The 20,931-nt window shown below is 35.4% G+C and overlaps 1 protein-coding gene across 8 annotated transcripts in view; it reads right to left on the reverse strand.

The window, feature by feature from the left end:
- LOC121673349 (A-kinase anchor protein 9-like) overlaps positions 1–20,931 on the reverse strand; it is a 107,063-nt gene that overhangs the window by 72,104 nt on the left and 14,028 nt on the right. For 7 of the 8 annotated variants that reach the window (XM_042046587.1, XM_042046585.1, XM_042046583.1 and 4 more), the window contains exons 2-3: positions 8,187–8,441; positions 104–148 (exon numbers count right to left, since the gene is read on the reverse strand). In XM_042046587.1, coding sequence (XP_041902521.1) covers positions 104–148; positions 8,187–8,441 — 300 coding nt within the window. The remainder of the gene's footprint in view (positions 1–103; positions 149–8,186; positions 8,442–20,931) is intronic. The other variant, XM_042046588.1, reaches the window with a different exon arrangement.

The following is a 20,931-nucleotide window of genomic DNA, read 5'->3' on the forward strand; positions in this document are numbered from 1 at the left end:
CTTTCCTTCCTTCTCCTTTTGAAAAACTATGCACAGCATTGCAGCAGACATGTAACAGAAAAGGTTGAAAGAAAAGCTAGGAAAAGCATTACTTCAGTCTTACCTCAGAACTGTAATCTTCTACTGTGGTGGAAATTTCACTTTCCGGCTAAAATAAAATATTAAAATATTTACAATGATGGCACTCTAAAAATACTAAACAAGATATTTTCCATTTTACAGTATTTGAAAACACCGAGGTGTACATGAATTTGATAAGAGTATATGTACAGTAACAATCACCTTCATTTGCTTGAATTAACAGCTTTAGTAAGGTCATTTTGCTGTTGAACTATGATCACAGGAACACTATAATTACAAGACAAAATCTTCAAACAACCTACAGGTGCAAAACAATACTTTGGAAATTTAACTTAATTTTCTGGGATTTACTTTTGTTTTTTTAAAAAGTACTAAGTACCATGAAAAGGATTTGTCTCTGCTATATGAGTTTTAACTAATTAGGAACTTTGCTGGCTTAAGAACACAATCTTATGCAGAACATCATTTTCATACCTGCAAGACTTGATGTTGACTAGAATTTTAAAACAAACACTCATCCTTCAGCTTCCATGGAAACCAAGGGAAGATAAAAAGACAAAGACTCAAATCTTGTGATCTAATGAAGTAGAGGAATTAAAGGAACAAAGCCTTAAAAAACTGAGCATAAACGTGCCATGGCAGACGCCTGAATGAAACAAAGTGTATCTTGAGGAACTACATAAGCTGTATCAAGTTTGAGAATCAAAATGTTCATAGGAAAAAACCACAAACTATCTATATAAGGTGCACTATCATGGAGTAAGTGTACTTGAAAGAAAAACCTGAGAAGTGTAACCGAGTTAGAACTACTTTGGCAAAAATGATGTGCACATAATAGAGCTTGTCCCAAATTCACTTAATGTGTTAGTCAGCCTCATGTTAAATTAGTCTCAATTTTATATAGAATTCTGTGAGGCTTATTTTCAAAGGGACATGGTACGTTTTGCATCAGTAGACATACGTGAAATTTGGAATGTTAACTGTGTTCTGTTTTGTTTTTTTCAAAGTAATCTACCACCCAGACCTCCTGAAGTTCTGCAGTTTTTACAATCCTAACAACGTTGATACTACATATTTTGAATCCAACATGCAGCTCCAGAATGTAAATAACCTAAACAAAGGGTTTTACAAAGGTTACACTGTTTTATGTACAGAGTGCACAACATTACCTTAAAATATTTATTTGGAAGTTAAAATTCATATAATGCATACAATTTAAAAAATAAAAACAGGTCCACCCCAAAAATAAGACACTAACTGAAACAGAAATCAAAATTATATTTTAAAACTCTAGGGTGACAAAAGTATTTCTGCTATGGAATACAAATTTAGTATTTTAAAATATTTAATCTTCACACAAATATATTTTATTCATATTATTTATATTTATATTAATATTTGTGTATATATAAATGTATACCAAAAAATTACATCTTGTTTGTAGTCTATGTCCTTGGTCTAGGACAAAATCCTCTGGAAGAAATAAAATCAGAGAAAACCACACTACTTTTTTTCATAATACAGATAAATAAATGGTCACTATCTTCTTACAATTTTTCATGGTTTATTGCAATTCAGGAGTCTTCACAAAGAATGATTAGAAGCATTCCTACAGAAGCTCAGAAGTATTACTATAAAGGTGTATATATATAGCTAGATCTAAGAACTCTTCAAATCTTTATACATAGCATGAAATATAGGCACTTCTCCAACGTGCAAAAAACAGGAACAAGTAGTCCAACTTCTTCAATAGCTCTTCCTTGTAATGCTTTTCAATTATAAAACATCTCTTGTTTATAAGGATGATGAAATAAATTTATACATCCTCAGACAAACACAAACCTAGTAAATAATTATAGAAAAAGGCAAAGAATTTGTAGGTTGAAGCTTCAGCTGGAGTGAGAAAATATGAATTCTCAAATGAAGTTGATTATTGAAAATAATTCTCTAATTTTGTTATGGTAATTTGGCCAGATATGGTATTTTTTAAGAAGTTAATCTATTGCTGATGCTTTCTGAATACCAATCTACAAAAAAAAAAAAAATTAAAAAGAGTCTAAAATATTTTTTTTAAAATTGTCAAAACCACAAAGTGCTCCATCAGTTTAGGTGTACAATATCTGTTAGCAGCATAATGTCAACTTCAGTCCTGGGTCTAGATAAGTTTTTTGCCTGTTAAGACCAAGTATTTTTGCCAAGGGATTCTATGATTTTAAGGACAGAAAGATGGCCAAATGAACTCCAGTTAAATGCACAGTCTCCTGTGCTAAGGGGATCATCCAAACCCTGCTAAAAACCAGTTAAAGAGAATTAAATCCTATGAGCTCACACATTAGACCCCAGACTGTAAGACTTCATGTTATTCTTTTGCTGTCAGAATCTGTAACATACAAGTAGTCAACATTTTACAGGCAGTCATCTTGCCCTCCGAGCAGCTATGTTACTTCCTAAGACCTGACCAACTTTATTTCAAAATCCAGCTTCTTCCATTATCAAGCCACCTGATCTGAATGCTTCAATTCTTCTTTGGTCAACAGAAGTAACTAGGTTTTACACAGCTCATTTGAGCCCCAAGGGTCCAGTTTGAAAGGAAATAATTTCAAAAAATTCTTACTACACACTCTTAGCAACACAAAATCTTTTGACAGGATAATGCCAAGAAGGCTATTTATCAGCTCTCTCAATGCTTTCTGGAATTTGAAATAGGTATTTGTAACACCTTCACAGTTGTTTTGCATGTATTCTATTAACTATGTCCCACAGCATTTTCTTGCTGCAAACAGTTTCTCTCTTCTGGCAAAATACTTCAACACCTTATTTAGTATTTTCTTCACTGACAATGTAGTTGATTTTTAAAATATATTGAAGAGACATTTCAAAGACTCTTTATAAGCAGCTATCTTCATCCAATCTTCAGATGGTACCTTTAATGACAACAGTATTCAGAAAATTTTTTAAAAGTTCTGTCTGTATGTACTTCAGAGGAACTACTGCAAGCTGATACCAAAAAAAGGAGTATCAGCTTGTGGAATACAGCAGGCTGATTTCAGAGTAACTTGTTTCTGTATGCAGTGAAGCACTGCTCAAAAGTCATGTTCTTGGACACTGGATGCCCAAAAATATCCCAGGATTCACAAAAGAACTCATATATAAAATTGGCTACAAGAACTGAAAAGTGATTTTCATATTTCTAGAAAACTTCCATAAGTAGACAATAAAACATTTTGCAAGAACCGACATCTGCACTAAACTACTCCAATTGCAGTGGATGAAGGTATAGACTGAGTATTCATGGAACAGAATTCTACCTGAAGGAAATTACTGACTTTTTTATGACCTCAGTGAAAACTCTCAGAAAATGTAACTACAAAAGGCTGGATTAATTCTTGACCAAGTTATTTTGACTTGGCCATTTCCTCTATCAATTCACAGAGGATCACAAGTAAGTCTAATTAAGGAGACTGTGACTAGAAGTGAGGCAAAGAGAATTTAGCCAGAACATCCCAGACATAAAATCCTCTCTTTAGGTCATCCTGAACCTTATGGGCCTTTAATACTTGTAGAACATTCTGAATATGAAGGGCTATTCTTTTATATTGCCTTATCATGTCTTCCTTAGTTCCCAATATCAAAACCATTCAATTCAAATTCCCAGGTAATTTATGACCCAAACCAATTTACTATGATCAAATTTAAATTGAGTGCATTTTAGTGGAGATAAACCACTGCCAAATCTGAATATAACCTGCAGCAAGGTACTGGAATCTGCAGTGTGTAAACTTCTCATGGAATCAGAAAACACCATCAGTAGTGGTAACCTAAGCATTCAATTAGGTTTCTATTCTTTGGTAACCTGGACTTATAAATGTTTAATCTAAAGTGAAAAACCCTGTAACTCTGCAAAAAGACCATTCTCCAACACAGGTAACTTCAGTGCCAGTAAATCTATTATATATCAGTATTTACAGAGATAAAGGAAGGCATAATACCAGAGGTTGTCTTATGAATCAAAGAAAATTGGCAAGTTATCCTGGCAATCTTCTGGCCAGATGGTGAATGGAAACATGACTGGCTTCAATCAGAACCATATGCTGCTGAGAATCTATTACCTTCTCTTGTGACACTGACTTTACTATTGAACAGACTATTTCCAAACATTTGCTTTTCTTCATTCGTAATTACAAAACATGTTTCAATGGATGCTATATTATCTGAAGTGACTGGGCCAATTTTGACTACATTTTACTTATCTTTTTTTTTTTTTCAAATCCTCCATCTTATTGTCCATCCCACAATATCTCTTTTCTAGTCAAAGCATTTGGTTGCTCTTTGTTTTCATGCTTCCATCATAGGAATGTCTTACCACATTCATCACTTACACCCTTTCTCACTGAGGCATCCTCTCTGTTTCTCCATACCGCTTACATACTTTCTTATTTCTCTCACTTTTCTTCATCAGTTCTCAAGAATCCTACCCAGTGCTTCCTTCTTAATCACTTGCTGATCCTCCTCTGTCAAAATCTCAGACACTAACAACTGGAATACCTTATAGAAATGAAAAAATGAACATGGAGCTATAAACTTTATCACCTACTTCAGTTAACAGTAAAGCTACTCTAAAACTATTACCAAAAGGATTTGTCCTTTGAAAAACAAAAGACGAGTTACTAATCCAACCTCAGTCAATTAGAGGTATTCTTCATCACAGAACTTTGAACTTTTCTTTTCTAAGAAGCTTTGTATAATAGCTTTTACTACCCAGGTGACTCAAGGACAATTTTACTGTGACACAGGTTAATTTCTTTTGCTTTCCTGGCATTAGGACATTCTTGCAAAGCAGTGTGCTCCAGTGCACCATTTCAAGACCTCCCAGGAAAGGTGATCTCAGCAGTTATTTACCCTAGAAGTGGTTTTGCTTTCTTCCGTTTTAAATTGCAGAAGTCACAAAAAGAAGCAATCCGAAACCCAAAATTTTCATTTATTCCAGTTTATTTTATTGTATGTTCTAGGTTATTCGTACTTCGATATGGAAAAGGACACTATGGATGTCAATACCTAAAGATATGAGGGTGCAACAAATAAAGACAAAATATATTCTCTTTGTGAGAACAAGACAAAAAGCATTCAATATGAAACAAGAGACTTTCACTAATAAATACCAACTGTCACTTCAGGAAGAAATCTTGTAAATAAACTGTTCCTCCAACAGTGGATGGAAAACCTTTGAGATTACAAATATGCTCAGATGGAAGGTAAAATGTAATGGCTAAACATTGGTAGTTCTTCCAGAGTTCTTCCAATTAGTTTCTGCTGGAGGGAACACAGTGGGATAGAGGAACCCACCTTTAGGAACACAAAGGGGAAAAAAAAAGGGAAATGGATGACTGCAAAAAATCCCTTTGTACTCTAAACACTTTTGTCCTCTCTGAAAAGAAACTCTTCTACCTTCACAAGGGACATAAGCTCCCAGAGGAGTATCTCTATTTCACTTTCTGATATGCATATTGAGTAAGAGAACCCTTTTTTACTTTGTATTTGGACATGCTAATTCCACTGGGGACTAAAAAAATTATACTAGAAGAACTGCAGGGAGATAAACTTCTACCCACAGAACTACCACAGAATAGCCCATTAAAGATTTTTAGATAGACAGGCAGTATAGTCAGATGTTTTGAGTCTGTATTTTGTGGTACAGAAAGAACAATTCTAAATACCACTTCCAGTAAAAGATGAAATAAATAAGTTGAATCAAAGTTTAGCTAGAAAACGATCCTGCATAATGCTTCCAGTAATCCTGTCTCACTCTTCTGACACAGCAACCTACAACGATTTAATGTTGGGTGAAAAAGCAAACAGCTCAAAGCTGTAATTCTCCATTGCAGAGATTAGCCTGAAACTGCCTATTACATTGGCTGCCATTTCAACTAAGCAAGCTCCAATCCAATTACTGTAATACAGGCTCTCTGTCCAAATCATTGCACTTGTAAGACTAAAACCAGTAAATTATGAGATTCACTGAAACACTTTCAGAGTTTTCCCTCTTCTATTAATACTGCAAAGACTTTAGCAATCACCTTCCAACTACAAAATGCTGATTATTTATTTAAGTAGTATGAGTAAGGAGGCTACAGACCACATTTAACAAAGAAAAATGCTCTCCCAATTGGGAGTGGGGTTTTTTCTGTGGAAGTGAATACTGATTTAAAAGTCACTACATAACTCAACAGAGTCAAATTACAAATTTACATGATTACCATGCTTATTCTTCTAAAGCTACAATTTAAAAAAGAAAGAATGAAACAAACCCCCTTCCCCTCAACAAACCAGAAACGCCAGTGCATCTCCGTATTTATTTATTTAAACATAAGATAAGTTGCTTTGGGAGTAAGACAGACCTCAGAAAAATCATACCCCATCTTAAGAAGGCATCTATGCGTGCAATCTTTAGCAACTGCAGTGCAGATATTTTTTCCATTTCTAAAATCATCTATGTCTTGTACTGTATGCATTTAGAGGCCAGCACAGGCCACTAGGACCAACCTGATCTAATTAGACCCGCTTTGAGACCAGGATCAGACTAGGTGACCTCAAAGGTCCCTTCTAACCAAAGTTATTCTGTGACTCTGTACTTCACCCTGTTTCTCCAACTGTAGTAGAGATATTTACCCTAACAAAGGAAATACATCAGCAGAGTCCATCTGCAACTTCAAAATACATTTGATCAAGGAAATTACTTCATACAGTTGTCATATTTATGTAGACAATTACATTATTAAAACAAGAGTTTAAGTGACTCTCTCGAAACACCTCTCTTCCCTAGCAGTCCTCTCTTGTTAGTGTAGATAATCTGATGCATTTCATAAAGTACATCTTTCTCTTTTCCTAGGAGGTAAAAAAGTCATATCTTCATCTATGAAAATATTTATTCTGTTATCAAATTTCTTACCTGCTCCAGGAATATCTGAGTTGAACAGACACTTTTATTGAGTTACTACGAACAGTTTTGAAGCCCTAACATGAGCTTTCTAAGAATTAAAGGCTACATATTAAAGGCATGTACTTACAAGGTTCAAAATATCTAGTGTATTCTTATATTGTAGGCTTTAAACTGTAAAATAAATGGATCAATTACTTTGCAAGTTTTCATTTGCATGTATGATTTAGTCTGTCTGCCCCTCCACCACAGTAAGTTTGGGGTTTTTTTTAACAAAAATTCAAAAAAATGTCAAAAAGTGTAATTTCTCAAGTTAGTTCTCAGTTGCTGGAAATTCACTAATCGAGCCAAAATGATTACAAATGGTCTATCCTAGCACAGGACAGATAAGTCAAAATGCAGAGCATTCATTTGTACCACATCTCTCAGGAACGACTGCATTCATCTGCACAGAGCTGGGAATCTGCATTGAGATACTTGTTCAGAATGCCACTCATCATTTTAGAAGCACTGGTTTCACGAATGGAGTAAGTTATTCTGTAAATAGTATCAGCCTCTCTTGTCCCTTCTATCTGTAATGACATTACATGAATTCATGTTCACTCAGAACTGAACTGGACTGCCAGTGTATGTCATACAGCATCTTACAAACTTCCTAGAGCAGGTACTTTCAGCCAATAGCACTCAGGACTATATTTCATTAAGCTGTGAAAGTAGAGTAACTGTTTATCAATCTCTTAAGCCACCCAGTTTCTCAGCAATGATCTCCTAAATTCATTCCTTCTCCTCATTAACCAGAGCGACTCAAATTAAATTATGAATACAAGAAAGATGTTTAGTTTTGCATTTTGGTGTAGCCGTAAGTGCAGAGATCAAAAATCCACTGCAATTTGCAACTTCTAATAAAACAAAATTAATTTATGCACATTTAAAGAGTACATCAGTACAAACACACTTTCCATAATCTACAGGGGACTGACTACAGTAAAAAACATGACACCAGCAGGCAGGTAGAAAGTACCTTCTCTGGACATACTAAGTCAGACAGAAGCAGCAAGGAAAGAGTGTCCAAAATCTCATCCTATTCCTTTATTCCCACTTTCAAAATGAATGGATTATTTTATGCTCACTCACCCCCAAAAGTGACTGTTATAGCCTGAGACAAACTTACCTCAATGGTGTAAGCCTGGGTGTGTTTGATAATTTCTCCACTATGCAAAGTCCTGATAATCGCAAAGTCAGCAGTAGCAGCTGCTCCCCTTCGACTGCTGCATGTGGATATTTCATCACTTCGAGATCGATCAGTTTCAATCCCATCTTGTATTGATTCTTCATCTTTGATGTTTGCTGTTTTCTTCTTCTTTTTCTGCTTCTTTGATCCATTTTGACCATCAGTTTGTGCCTTCCGCTGCCTAAATTGGGCAAGCTGTATAGAAGACAAAATCTTGTTAAAGGTGAAAGTTTTCCTCTTTATTACTAATGACATCCTCTATAAAGGTTTACCCACTATTCTACATAAAACTTCAAACCAATCACTACTGAAAACAAGCTGGAAGGTAATGTTGCATATGTGAGACAGACCCAGGTTATTTTTCCATTTACATAGTTTGCTTTAACAAAATCTTAAATCTAAACCAACACTTGATTAATTCCTTTTCAGTTTCAGATTCACAAGTTACTGTTCCACAGACTGATACCTAGAAATCAAAACATTCAAAGGCAAAGGTACAAATGTTATTATAAAGGACAAATGCAATGAAATAACCTGATCTCATTTTTCAATTTTATAGTAACCTAAAAATAATTTCCAAAAATTTCTTTTAATTTTTATTTTAGAGACAGATAAAAGCAAACTTCTCTTCCAGCAAGTATCATATGAAGTTTTTTTAAAAGTTTGTTATAACTCATAAAAGCTGATCAAATTACTGAAAACATCATAAAGAAACAGCAAAGTAGCAAAATATATATTAAGGGAATAGTCCAAAACCAAAAAGTGAGCAGATTACAAGACACAGTACCTTGTAGCAAAACATGCTGATGAACAAAAAGTCACAGGTGAGCCAGGCACACAGTTTAAAAACCAATTAGTATGTAAGCTATTCAAATACTGTAAGACACTGCCTTTTGAAGAGCTTATCACTTTTAATCACTTTACAGTGGTTTACACAAGAAAATCCATTTAAAATATTTTTTTCTTAACATGAACAGAATTTTTGTTCAAATAAGAAAAACAAGCACATCAGGGTTTACCAATTAAAATTCAAAACTAAAAAGATCCTATCAATAAAATCCGAAAACAAGAATCATTACTTTCCAATTGAAACATCCAACACTAAGTGCTACAATAGTTTTCATAAATGTAGCTCCAACATAAAGCATACAAATAAAGACCCTAAAGCTTTAAACTTTCAACATCAACTAATATTCAAATATCATGTTTTTTTAAATAAATATGCTGCAATTTTAAGAAAAAAATACAGAAAAGATAGCATATTTGCTCATGATATTCACCAGTCGAGAAAGCCAGGCTTCCATCCAACTTCTTCAGGAACACCCACACCAAACAGGACACACAGATCCCCTTTCTGAGTCACCGTTTGGTTACAGTGCAAGGTATCACCTGAAATGCTTTCTAGTTCTCATCTGGCCCCAAGAGAGCTGAGAAACCCCAATCTAAATAAATGCAACACTGAGAGATCAGCTCTGACTTGTGGCTGGTTTTGCTTTTGTCCCTTTATTTGTATTTCTTTGTGGGTTTCTTCAGTCTCCTCTCCTTTCTTAAAACGACGGACAGCTTGGCATATGGCTCCTGCTCTGTTTATGGGAAGAGGACCTGAAGATTTGCTGAGCCAAATATGCTCACCTAAGTACTTAATACTTACCTCCTCCCCACTACTTTTCTAATTACTTCAACTTCATGATTTTTTTCTATTTTTAAAATATGCACCTTTTGTTATTTCACCAAAAATCTATTAAATCCAAAAATTCAAAACATGAAAAGAAAGGATAGTCTCCTTCTACTTCAAAGTTTAAGAGAAAAAAACCCCCAAACAGCCAATCAACCAACCAACCAACTCAACTCCCCAAACCCAACTACACATAGATTTAGTTTCTCAGAAATGGGAAGGGTAAAGGTTCCAGTTGTCCCCTTAGGATATTACTACATTCTCTTAAAACTGTAAGTTTATCTCAATAAAATATTTTCAGTTTATCCAAAAGAAAAAAAAAATTTGTTCTAATGTCCCAATGACAGAAAACAAACAACCTGACTTCAAGTGCAACTACCGAGAGATTTTGCTTTCTTTGTGTTTTAAGTAATAAATGACATGCAGTGCCACTGGTCAAGAACTCTCTTCCCCAACCTGATTGAAACCTTCTGTAATGGAAAGTTAAGTTGGCTTCTTTAAAGCAGCTTTACAGCCTTTATTTGTCTACAAAATTAGACATGTAGCTCAAGGACAAATGAATTACTCCTTGTCTCTCCACAAGTATTTTGCATATTTTAACTGAAGCATCTGGGCATGCCAGATTTCTCTCCTTTCAAAATTAAGTTGCCGATTTTCACTTCTTCAGAATTAACAGATTAAAATCTACCATGGCAGTTATAAGCAGATCCAATTTTCTTTTTTCAGTTCAAACACTGATGAAGATGAGCACACATGAAAGCTAAATGAATGCGAAAATGAAAATGTTACGTTTTTGTGTTACACAAGTTCTCAACTGACAAATTCTGTATGAGCATCTAGGGCTTTGGAAACAACTGCACTAGCAGTGACAGATGCACAAATCATAGCACTTTTAACCCCACACATTCAAGTGCACACAGAACTGTCCAGCTACTAATGCAACTTAACTTTAAATTCTTATTTTTAATCAAATTTTAAAAGCTAGAAATGAGAGAAGCAGCACAGCAAAAAGCTACTGCTGACCAAACATATTCTGTGATGCTCACATCAAAACAGGGGAATCTCAGATACCGAATTCCTTCTCATGTACTAGAGTCCAGGATCTATCTTTGTTCCACCGTCAAGCAGGGAAAAGTCCACCAGCAGTCATGGGAGCTAAGGAAAACATATTCTTTAGAATTAAAACCCTCAATTAAAAAGAAAAGTACTTCCAGATTTTGTATTTCTAGAAAAATAGATTTTTCTGGTGTGAACAAAACGTGAAACAAATACACACTGATACAATGTCTTATCCTGTCTTCCAGGCACACCTGCTTAATTATGCCAGAACTAAGCCTGTGGAGAATTTAATGCTGCTTCCATCAGTTCTGAATCTGCAGTTTTGAAACAATTCAATTTCAAGTCTCTGCTGAGTTACAAAAATTGCAAGCAAGGGCCAAGTATGTAAACACAGAAGGTACTTATGAAGGAGGAAGGATGCAAAGAAACAGAAACTGAAGGACACTCAGAACAGGCTCTCTGCACTGATACACCTCTGAGAACCAGCAGAGAACAAGCACCTTACCCTGTGAAAGCATCGGGAACACAGTCAGACATGATTCAACTTAAGAACATGTTTTTAGCACACACGAAAACCAATCCAGAGTATTTTTTATCACTATTCACCTATCTGTCAAGATGTTGCCTTCAGCTTCTCCCATTACACTGATAAGACCTTGCTTGGATCCTGCAAGCAGTACTGAATCCTGTTAAAAATTTCATCTGTGTTTTTCAGTAGTGAAGAACAACCAATTTCGCTCCTTGACTCTCAGCTTTTGCAACTAAATTAACTAACAACTTGCAAATCTCAGCTCACAGGTTTTTTCAAGTCCTGCTTCTGGACAAAAAAGCAATCCTCTTGGAAACAGGCATATTCACTTCATAGCATTTAGAAAAAATAATGTATTGTCTGAAATATTTCTATCAAATATCCAGTGTACAATGAAATGAGAATGAAAACGTTTCTTTCCTTTTAATGCATAGAAAGAGACAATAAAATTGTGCAGGAAGAATTACTTGTTTATTTCCAGATTTTCAGAAGTGCCATTTACAACAGCTACTCAGCTTTCCATCAGTTTGAAAAATGGGAAATGGATATTAGCACCAAATCGTGTCACAAGACATGTTGTCTCTTATAAATAGAAAAACACTCACTGAGAATCACCAGACTACAACAGAGCAGCATGCAAACTGATAATGGGTATACTTTTCAATATCATTTCACACAGTAAAGAACAATTGAATAGAAGAACTTAGGTATTTAGATGATATAGGCATTTATCTAGTTCTAATTATGACCTCCTACTTATGAATCCCAAAACAACATACTGGCTCCAATTTCCACATCACAGACTGCACCAAAATGACCAACCCCCTGGCACAACACTATCTTCACTTTTAAATGCCGGTATCCTCCAACTGGCAGAAAGTGAGAAATGCAGAGAATAATCAATCGCTATTAGGAACTAAATACTCTCGAGACAGAAGGGAACTAGCTTGCAGAGTGGAGGGGATTACTTGTGTAAACTGTGTCAATTATCATAGTTAATGTATTGCTATAATTAAAACAGCAGCATTATGTATTTATTCAGCTCCCTTCAGCAGATTCTGACCTTTGGCACTTGTGACAGCAATCTGGATTGTTGGGTTACACTGTACATTGATTAGTTTCAAATACAGTCTGACTGAACTATCTCTAGAGTAAAAGTCCATCGTAAAACAAAATTTGGCTCCAACAGAATGCAAAACTTAATCTCTTAAGCACTTTAAAAAAAGTCTGAACAAAAGCTGCAACATTTAATCACTGCCTATATACCAGCAGAAGACAACACTGAAAAAATCCATGAAAATCAATGAAGCTACATTTGTAAAGCATCCATAGCTATACTTGTAGTTCACATGCTTAAAAGACTTTTTAGAACAGAAACACATTAAGTGCCATTTAAAACTGGATGCCGCTTCATGAACGCGTTATTCCTTAACATTCTCAGATAATGTAATAGATCTGGACAGCCTCATTTTCAGAGGTATTACAGTTAACAGAAATTGAAATTTCTCAGTGCTTCCAAAGAAGGATGTTAGGAAATAAGATAAAAAATATTTGCTGTAGTTACCATTTTAAAAAACAACTTCTACTTGTTAAAAAATTCATAGGTATAACACATCCTGTACAAGTACAGCTGCACAGCTACACCTCATGTACCTGTACACAAACATCATCAGATTCAAACTTCAACTTTCTAAAACCAAACACATGTCAAATTCATTGCTACGCAGGCATTTCTTACAGAAAAGAGCAGGGTCTGTTCATCTCTCACAATTCTTGAGTACAAAACCCCTATTTCTTTTTTTATACTAATTTAAGGAAAAAGTATAAAAGGACGAGTCACAAACTTACAGACTGACAACAAAAAGGAACCTCAGATAAGCTGCTAAAAGCAATTCCACTTTTTTATTTTTACACAGTACAAAAAAAGCATGAATGGAGATCCACATCATGATCTTGCATTTCTCAACTACTATAACTTTAAAAGATGTTCCAGACACTGCTTAAGCGTCAGATTAATGTGTCCTTCTCACAGACAGGGACTTATTCTTTGTCAGAAGTTCTCAAACAGTCTGGTGTCCAGTGAGAAATGGTCTGTGCCGGACCAGGTCATATCTAGATCACTCATCCAATGTAAGAAAACAAGGACTTCTGAATCTTCTGGTCTTTAGCTAAAAACAGTAGTTAGTGGCCGAAAGACAAATTGACAGCCCTATAATATTGGTTATAGATAACCTGGATGATAAAATTGAATACACTGTAATCAAGTTCGTGGATCACAACAAACTGGAGGAAAGCCAGATACAGCACAAGGAAGAACCACCATACAGAGAGACCCCAATATCCTGGAAGACTAAGCCAACAAGAACCGCATGTGAACTAACAAAACCAAACATCACATCCTGCACCTGGGATAGAATTACCCCACATCGCAGTAACAGCTGGGACTGAATGGGGTGGTGTGTAGCTCTGCTGAAGAGGACCAGAGATGCAACCTGGCAAGCTACCCCAGAGTGAGCAGCATGCCCTGGCAGCAATGAAGAGAAACCATTAAACTTCGAAATAACTCTCAATATTTAATTTTGTGATTAAATACTTATGGTATGACTGAAAAGCCCCCATGCAATCCTGTTTTGTAGAACAGAGTTTGATAACAATAATACCATTTGTTATTTGAGACTGCCTTACAATACAGTGGAAAAAGCCCAACGAGCCTAACAAAAAACCCCTGGCTTCAGTGCTTCAATGCAAATGTTTTATTTAAGTGTAGAAAGCATATTTTCAACTTTCAATCTAGCAGAATGAAAGTCTCCACAGGAGCAGTATCTGCTGAGCATACTGAGGGTAAGGAAAAGTGAAACAGAATTTTTTGTCAGGTGTTGCTTGAACCTTTTCACCAAACAAAAGGCACAAACTTGCCTTAGAAAGGTACATTTATTCTGCATATAGAGTGAATGCTAAAAAGTCTGCTTTAAGCTGCACCTGAATGTATAACATGCTTTGTGGCAAACTGTATTTTGTAAGTGGCAATATGGTATGTCTGTGATATATCCCAGACCCAGACAGACTCTGGCTGCAAGAATGTAATAACACTTGGACATGTAATGAAACTCACGGTAGATCATAAACAGTCCTGTGATAGAAAGGCTCAGGCTTTTCTAATTATATTGCTCCTAATCCCCATCACTGAAAGATAATAAGGTATAAATTCTGAAAGATTACTGAGAGTGAAAGTGAAACCAAAATATGTAGACTGAGACAGACAGCCACCTTTTCTTAAAAGATGAAGGTTTAATTTAAGAATCACCTGCCCTAGTAATGATAGGTCAAGTTCCTACTCCCCTTAAGCATAGGTAAGCAATTATTCCTACAGAAGCTTTCAGTAACACAAAAAGAACAAAAAGCAGAGCCCTGAGGTAGGATTTGTTTTGATCGTTTATTAAGCGCATAAACATCCCAAGAAGTTTTGACAAGGTGTTCTGCAAGCCAATAGTGACAAATTAAAAAAGCCAACCTGAATCTGAAATTTTGATGTCATTCAGAAGTTGGACATTTGCTGTGGTTTAACCTTATCCATCCCACCTTACCCTGGATAACTGAAAAAATACCTGCCATAATCTCTTTCTCACCCATGACCTGGTTTTATGGTTCCAATACACAGGAACATTTTTATGTTTCACAGCAGCAGAAAAAAGGCCCTCAAAAGGGTAAGGAAGAGAGTCTAGGAGAGGGCAACACTGAGATTTACGCTGTAAATCTCACCTGGGCTGTTTAAAACTCATTTGCTGTTAGACCACCACATTTTGTAAAAGATTGACAGTCCGTACCCTAAAGAGATGTTGAACAGTTAACAGGTATTAGAGAAGGAAGTGCCACTTTGTCACTTTTGTCATATTATCAGAAGGTCTAAGCACTGAGGGTTGTCTTGGCAAAGCACTAACTCCCGAAGTGTAGGCAAGTTTATAGTGCCTGCTTCTTCTAGGTTCCTGATGTCGATAATAAGGAAAGGATAACTGAAAGTAAGATGAATGAAAAATCATCAAATACAGAGAATAAACAGACATCTTCTTAGTGAAGTCTACTGATTCTATTCTGCTAATCAAAAAGTAAGAGAGTACCACAACTCTTTTCAAATCCTGAGATAAAAACCAACAAAAAGAAGATAACTGAGCAAGCAACCTGCAAATACTTTAAACATATTATGTCACATAGCTGAAAATCCAAACTGTAAGTAAAGAATTAATGTTCTTTGCAAGTTTCAATCTGCTTATCTGTTGAGCCAAACAGAGCTTGGCTTTCTTGTTCTATTCAACAGATGCTGAATTTACTAAACGGGAAACACTGGGCTGAATGAACAAGAAATCATCACCCAGGAATGAGGTTATTTCCAATCTACTGATTTTTATGTTGCACTCACAGCCAGATTTTCCCAAATATCTTGGACAATGTCTCCCTTTATGGAAACTTAAGTGGCTCATGAGTATTAGTTGATGACAATAACAGTATGAAAATTTCCAAAGAAGAAATCCTGTGGTCTCTTCCTAAATAAAAGCTTGAGAGTCTTTCAGCTTCAGAGACAGCCATTCCTTTGCAGTCTTCTGAAGAAAACCAATAGGGTCACCACAATTTACAATTATAGCTATGGTATCATGAAGGACAACACAGGATAATGAGAGCAACAGCACCGCAGGCAATTCTTTTTAGCAGTCTTTATCAAGTTAAGAGTACTTTTGGCAGTGCTAATTACCGAAGGCGCTGAACTGGAATGAACCCCTCCAGATGGCACTGTGAGCTGGAAAGCCTCAGAATTAGTGTGGTTCTGATCTGGTCTGCTCTTCACCGTCCCAAGAGTTTAAATAGGAACAGATCTAGGAAGAGCTAAGTTCATTACAGCTGGGTTATTTTCTAGACAAGGAATGGAAGTTAAGTGTATGAAAATTCACTCTAAGTCACGTTACAGTGACTGACACAAGTATACCGAGCACATTTCAATGCTGGACTGCTTCAAGAAAGGCATGCCTCAAACTAACTTCTAAAAAAATTGCTCAACTGGTCTTTAACTAAACTGCTTCTATGTAAATGATTTATATACTGATCCTATCAACTTTTTAATTTCACTCTTCTCATATTGAATGCTGCCTCTCTGCTAATACAGAAGGTGAAAAAATCATCTGACCCACGTTGGTACTGAATGCCCCCAAAGCAAGAGGAAATAAGTGGATTGGGACAAGCTATTAGCAACAAAAATGAGAGGGCAACAGAAGCTTGTTTCATTCTGCTTTCTAAAAAACCACAGATCATCCATACTTGAAGCCTAAAACATTAGGAAGTCTTTGGCCATCCAAGCTAAAGGCACTGACATAAAACCAAGCCTCTTTTACTCTGCATTAAGTGATGAGGATCACCAGTCGGGTGCTGTCTCAAAAGGCACCGTCTATCCGTCGCTTTTGCCCAGTTTCAAAGGGTCGGTAACAACAGGAAGGCAAGAGTTAGGCACTGACAGAAATGCACTCCTGTTCCACCAGTTTTATGTGCAACGCCAACTTTAATTAAAAACTGGATCCTGAAATATTCTTCAGCTAGGCTGAAAAAAACCCCAAATGGCGCAGAGACAAAGTCAAGTCTTAAATGTCCTAAAACCTTTTGAAACAATTTTTGGGGGAGAGGTGGGAAAGGAGGAGGATTTATCACAATGCTAACAAATGGATTCACAAATCTGCTTAAGAAAAATATTTCCTCCTCTACTCCCTAAGCCTTTCTAAAATAATCCAACTTGCCAAAGCAAGTAAATTCCAGGCCAGAGCTAAAATTTTGTCAAATAAATTTTAATAATGGAGATACAGATGTTTCAGTTAATTTTAACTTTATAAAGGAATGAGGGAAGAAAGGTTTTACTACTTACTTTGCTAAACTGCCAGCTTTTAGTAAGTCATATAATGTTCTCCACTAATTCTTGAACTAGAAAACTTCACTGCTTTGCTGTGTCATTCTTCATATCTCATAAAAGTATTTTGAAAATTTGCAGCCAGAAGATGGGTTTGTACATTAATTCATTCTTAAAAACTCATCCTAATATTAGATATAGATACTCTGAAAGCATTAGTTGCTTTTCATACAGTTACAGTACTGTTCATTGGACTGTATGAACATGTTATCCCACTGTCCTTTAGACGATCAATATTTATCTTCTGGCACTTTTCTGGGGTGTTTTGATGTCCACATAAGGCTGTGGGCAACTTCAGCTGTGGCATCCATTTAAGAACAGTAAGCTCACAGAAGTGCAGAATCCTAAACAAGACGTAAATATAGATGAGGTTCTATTAACTGAAACAGCTGCTGTTTTAAAGGTGTGTGTAAGAGTCTACACCATGATTTTAGTATCAGTTTCCCATAAATGAAAACACAGGATGTGATACGTTTTGCTGACACAAACAAAAGACAGATTTTAGGAAGTGAACAGACAATTTGATCTCTGGTAATTTAAGTCAAGCTATCAAATGATCATATCTTAGTAACACTAAACAGCTGAACAGTAAGTGGTAGAAGCTATGACAGACAGGATAATAAATAAAATTTTTGAGCTCCAAAAGGAGACACAACCTTACCTATCACAGTATTGATGTATAACAACTTGATACTCTTTCATCTTAATGAAAGTTGCCAAAATTCAAAGTTGTCAGATACTGTGTTAGAAATTAAGAATAACTAATAAAACTAAGCCACAGGTGGCATGTAGTAGATGAAATTAGGTAGGGTACACAAGATACACGACAGCAACCAAATGGAAGGTAGATTGCTGTGTATCGCTACTGACCTAAGGCATACACAATAATCAAGACAAAGCTTGTACTCAATAAATCAGATCAGATGAAGATACAGGTAAAAAAAAAAAAGCAAACAACTAACAAACAATCAAAAATGCCTGGAACTTGCAAAAGGTATCACATATTTAAGTCTTTGGGACAGATTAAATAATTGCTACAAAACACACTTGACAAAAAAATCATTAGACAGAAGCCATAATTAGTACAATATTTCATAAAGGTGAACTCTTTAGCAAGTTTCTGCACTGACATTTTTTGTAAGGTTGTACAATTACAAATATGGTTAGGATTTTAAGTACTTTCCCCCCACTCATTTCACAATGAATTCAGCCTTGTAAAACAAGTTATCTTCTGAAAGTAAAAGGCAGATACTGCCCTCCTGAACAGAAGGCAAAAAGCACTTAAGCATTAAAACTATGTACTAGGTTGCAACTTTATATCTGCTTTTTCTTTCAATATTGTGTTTGATTCAACAAAAATTGTAGGGCTAGGCTTTATATTTACCGCTGTTGATTTCTACAGACCCAGTGAAGTCAAGTGAGTTACAAAAAGGATCAATTTTTCTCATTCTTATCTGCAGAACCACACTTCATGAACTGTTCACAACTAAATATTTAAATAAACCATAAAGATGAATATGCCACAGACCACAAGAAATACAGAAGGAAGTAATGGACTTTCACAGATAGCAAGCTTCACTCAGGCTTATAAAAAAATATACCCCAAACATTTATTTTACAGCATAGTAGCAACTTAGAGGTTAAGTATAAGCATTAAAACATTAATCTATTCAGAATTTCAATTTTTGGAAAGCAGCAGTGTCATCAGACATATGTCAGTATGTTGCCTTCTGTATCACCAAAACAAACTTACTAACAATCTGAGCATTGATTACGTAGTAACTTTGATTTATTTCTTCTTAAAGCAACTGGTTTAACACCTGTTCTTTAACAAGTATATAGTTGTATCAGCTGTTTGACTAAATATAGTTAAATCAACAGCTGGAGACGCCTTTAATTAATCCCTTGGAGTTCTTACAGGGTAACTATTTTAAGAAAACTGCAATACAGTAACACGGTTAAGCATTAAGCATGTTAATTGCACTATATTTAGGTCTTAAAAAATACTCAACTCAAAAGAAATGTCTTCCAGAACAGGTACAGCCTAAAAAGCAATGCAACTATGTCATTAAATACTAGAACCAGGCAGGTGGTTAGTAAATTTCTGCCTTGTTCCTTAATTTTTTTCACATGCTGCCCCTCTTCCCCAAAAAATAACCTTAGGAAAACATTCCTGAGACCATAAGGCAGTGAAAAGTGAGTCTATCTTTTCCTTGAGCCCAAAACAAGGCTAAATCTCAATCTAAATTTTGGTAATAACAGATGGAAAGAGCCAAGTCTGCTTCTGGTAAAAGAGAAATTATTGTCATATCTCCTATGTGGTAATGTTTCTCCTCAATTATCACTTTCTTTGTATTAACCATAAACTGTAACCATAACTGTAATTTATCACATCCTAGAATACAGACTTTAGTCCTCACTTTTAACAGGAATCTGAGAGGGGAAAATATTTACATACCACACTGAACTTCATAGACCGGGCAGAACAAGCCTGGTATTTCAAAAAGAAGTTCACAGGGTTTCTCTAAAAGCACTTCAAACTCTAGGTAGGAGCAGTCCTTAATACTTTATGACCTTTTGACTTTAATACCACTGAATCAACCTATTCTGACTTTGTGGCAGAACATTCTTTATTATCAGCAAGGTAAAGGTGTCAAATCTGATTAATTTTTTTCAAGAAAGCTTTAAACAACTACTACTACCACAAAATAACATTGATTCCTTAATGAGAACAAATGTTCTTCTTATTAGCTTGGCACAGACTGCTTTCATAATAGCAAAAAATAGTTGGTTGTAAAAATCCCACACTCTAACTTACCAATCAATATCAAAACCCATACGGAGTAATTAACACAGGATATTTAGACAACAAAATTTAACATACCATATAAATGTTTTCTTTAATTCAGAAACACACAAAAATCATAACCTATGGCCATCTGTGCCTGCCAGTTAGAAGCCAACTCTAAAAATACAAAAGTATGCAGAAGCAACAGCTGCCAGTAACTCCACACAGTCCTTGTCAATCAAGTTACTGGCAACCTGCAAGTTTATATGTAACACAGACACTTAATTCTGCTTATTAATTGTCTTATGTGTTTAAACGTTAAGGTTGACATTTTTCATTTTTATAAAGATTGAACTATTAACATTAAACTATGAAATGAGAAAATACAAAGCTTCAAAAAGTAATTATTCTAATGTTTCTAATAATGGTACCCTAAATACAAATTACTTACATATATTTGATTTTACCAGAGTATTACCAGACTCATTTATGTTTTTGCTTACATGCATTTATGTAAGAAATAACTATAAGCAAAATCTGTGTTTTCAACTGAAGAAAAATCCCCAGAATAAATTTACTTTCACCTGTTTTATAGAATTCTGTACAATGGAACCCACTTCAAGTGGGTTCCTAGTAAAACACTTGAAGTCCATTTTCCCCACACAACTAGTTACATGGACATAATGGTCCAAA

The sequence above is a fragment of the Corvus kubaryi genome, unplaced genomic scaffold (genome assembly GCF_017639235.1).
Source record: "Corvus kubaryi isolate FWS band 111438036 unplaced genomic scaffold, C.kubaryi_AGA036_p1.0 65362, whole genome shotgun sequence".
NCBI classification, from domain to species: Eukaryota; Metazoa; Chordata; class Aves; order Passeriformes; family Corvidae; genus Corvus; species Corvus kubaryi.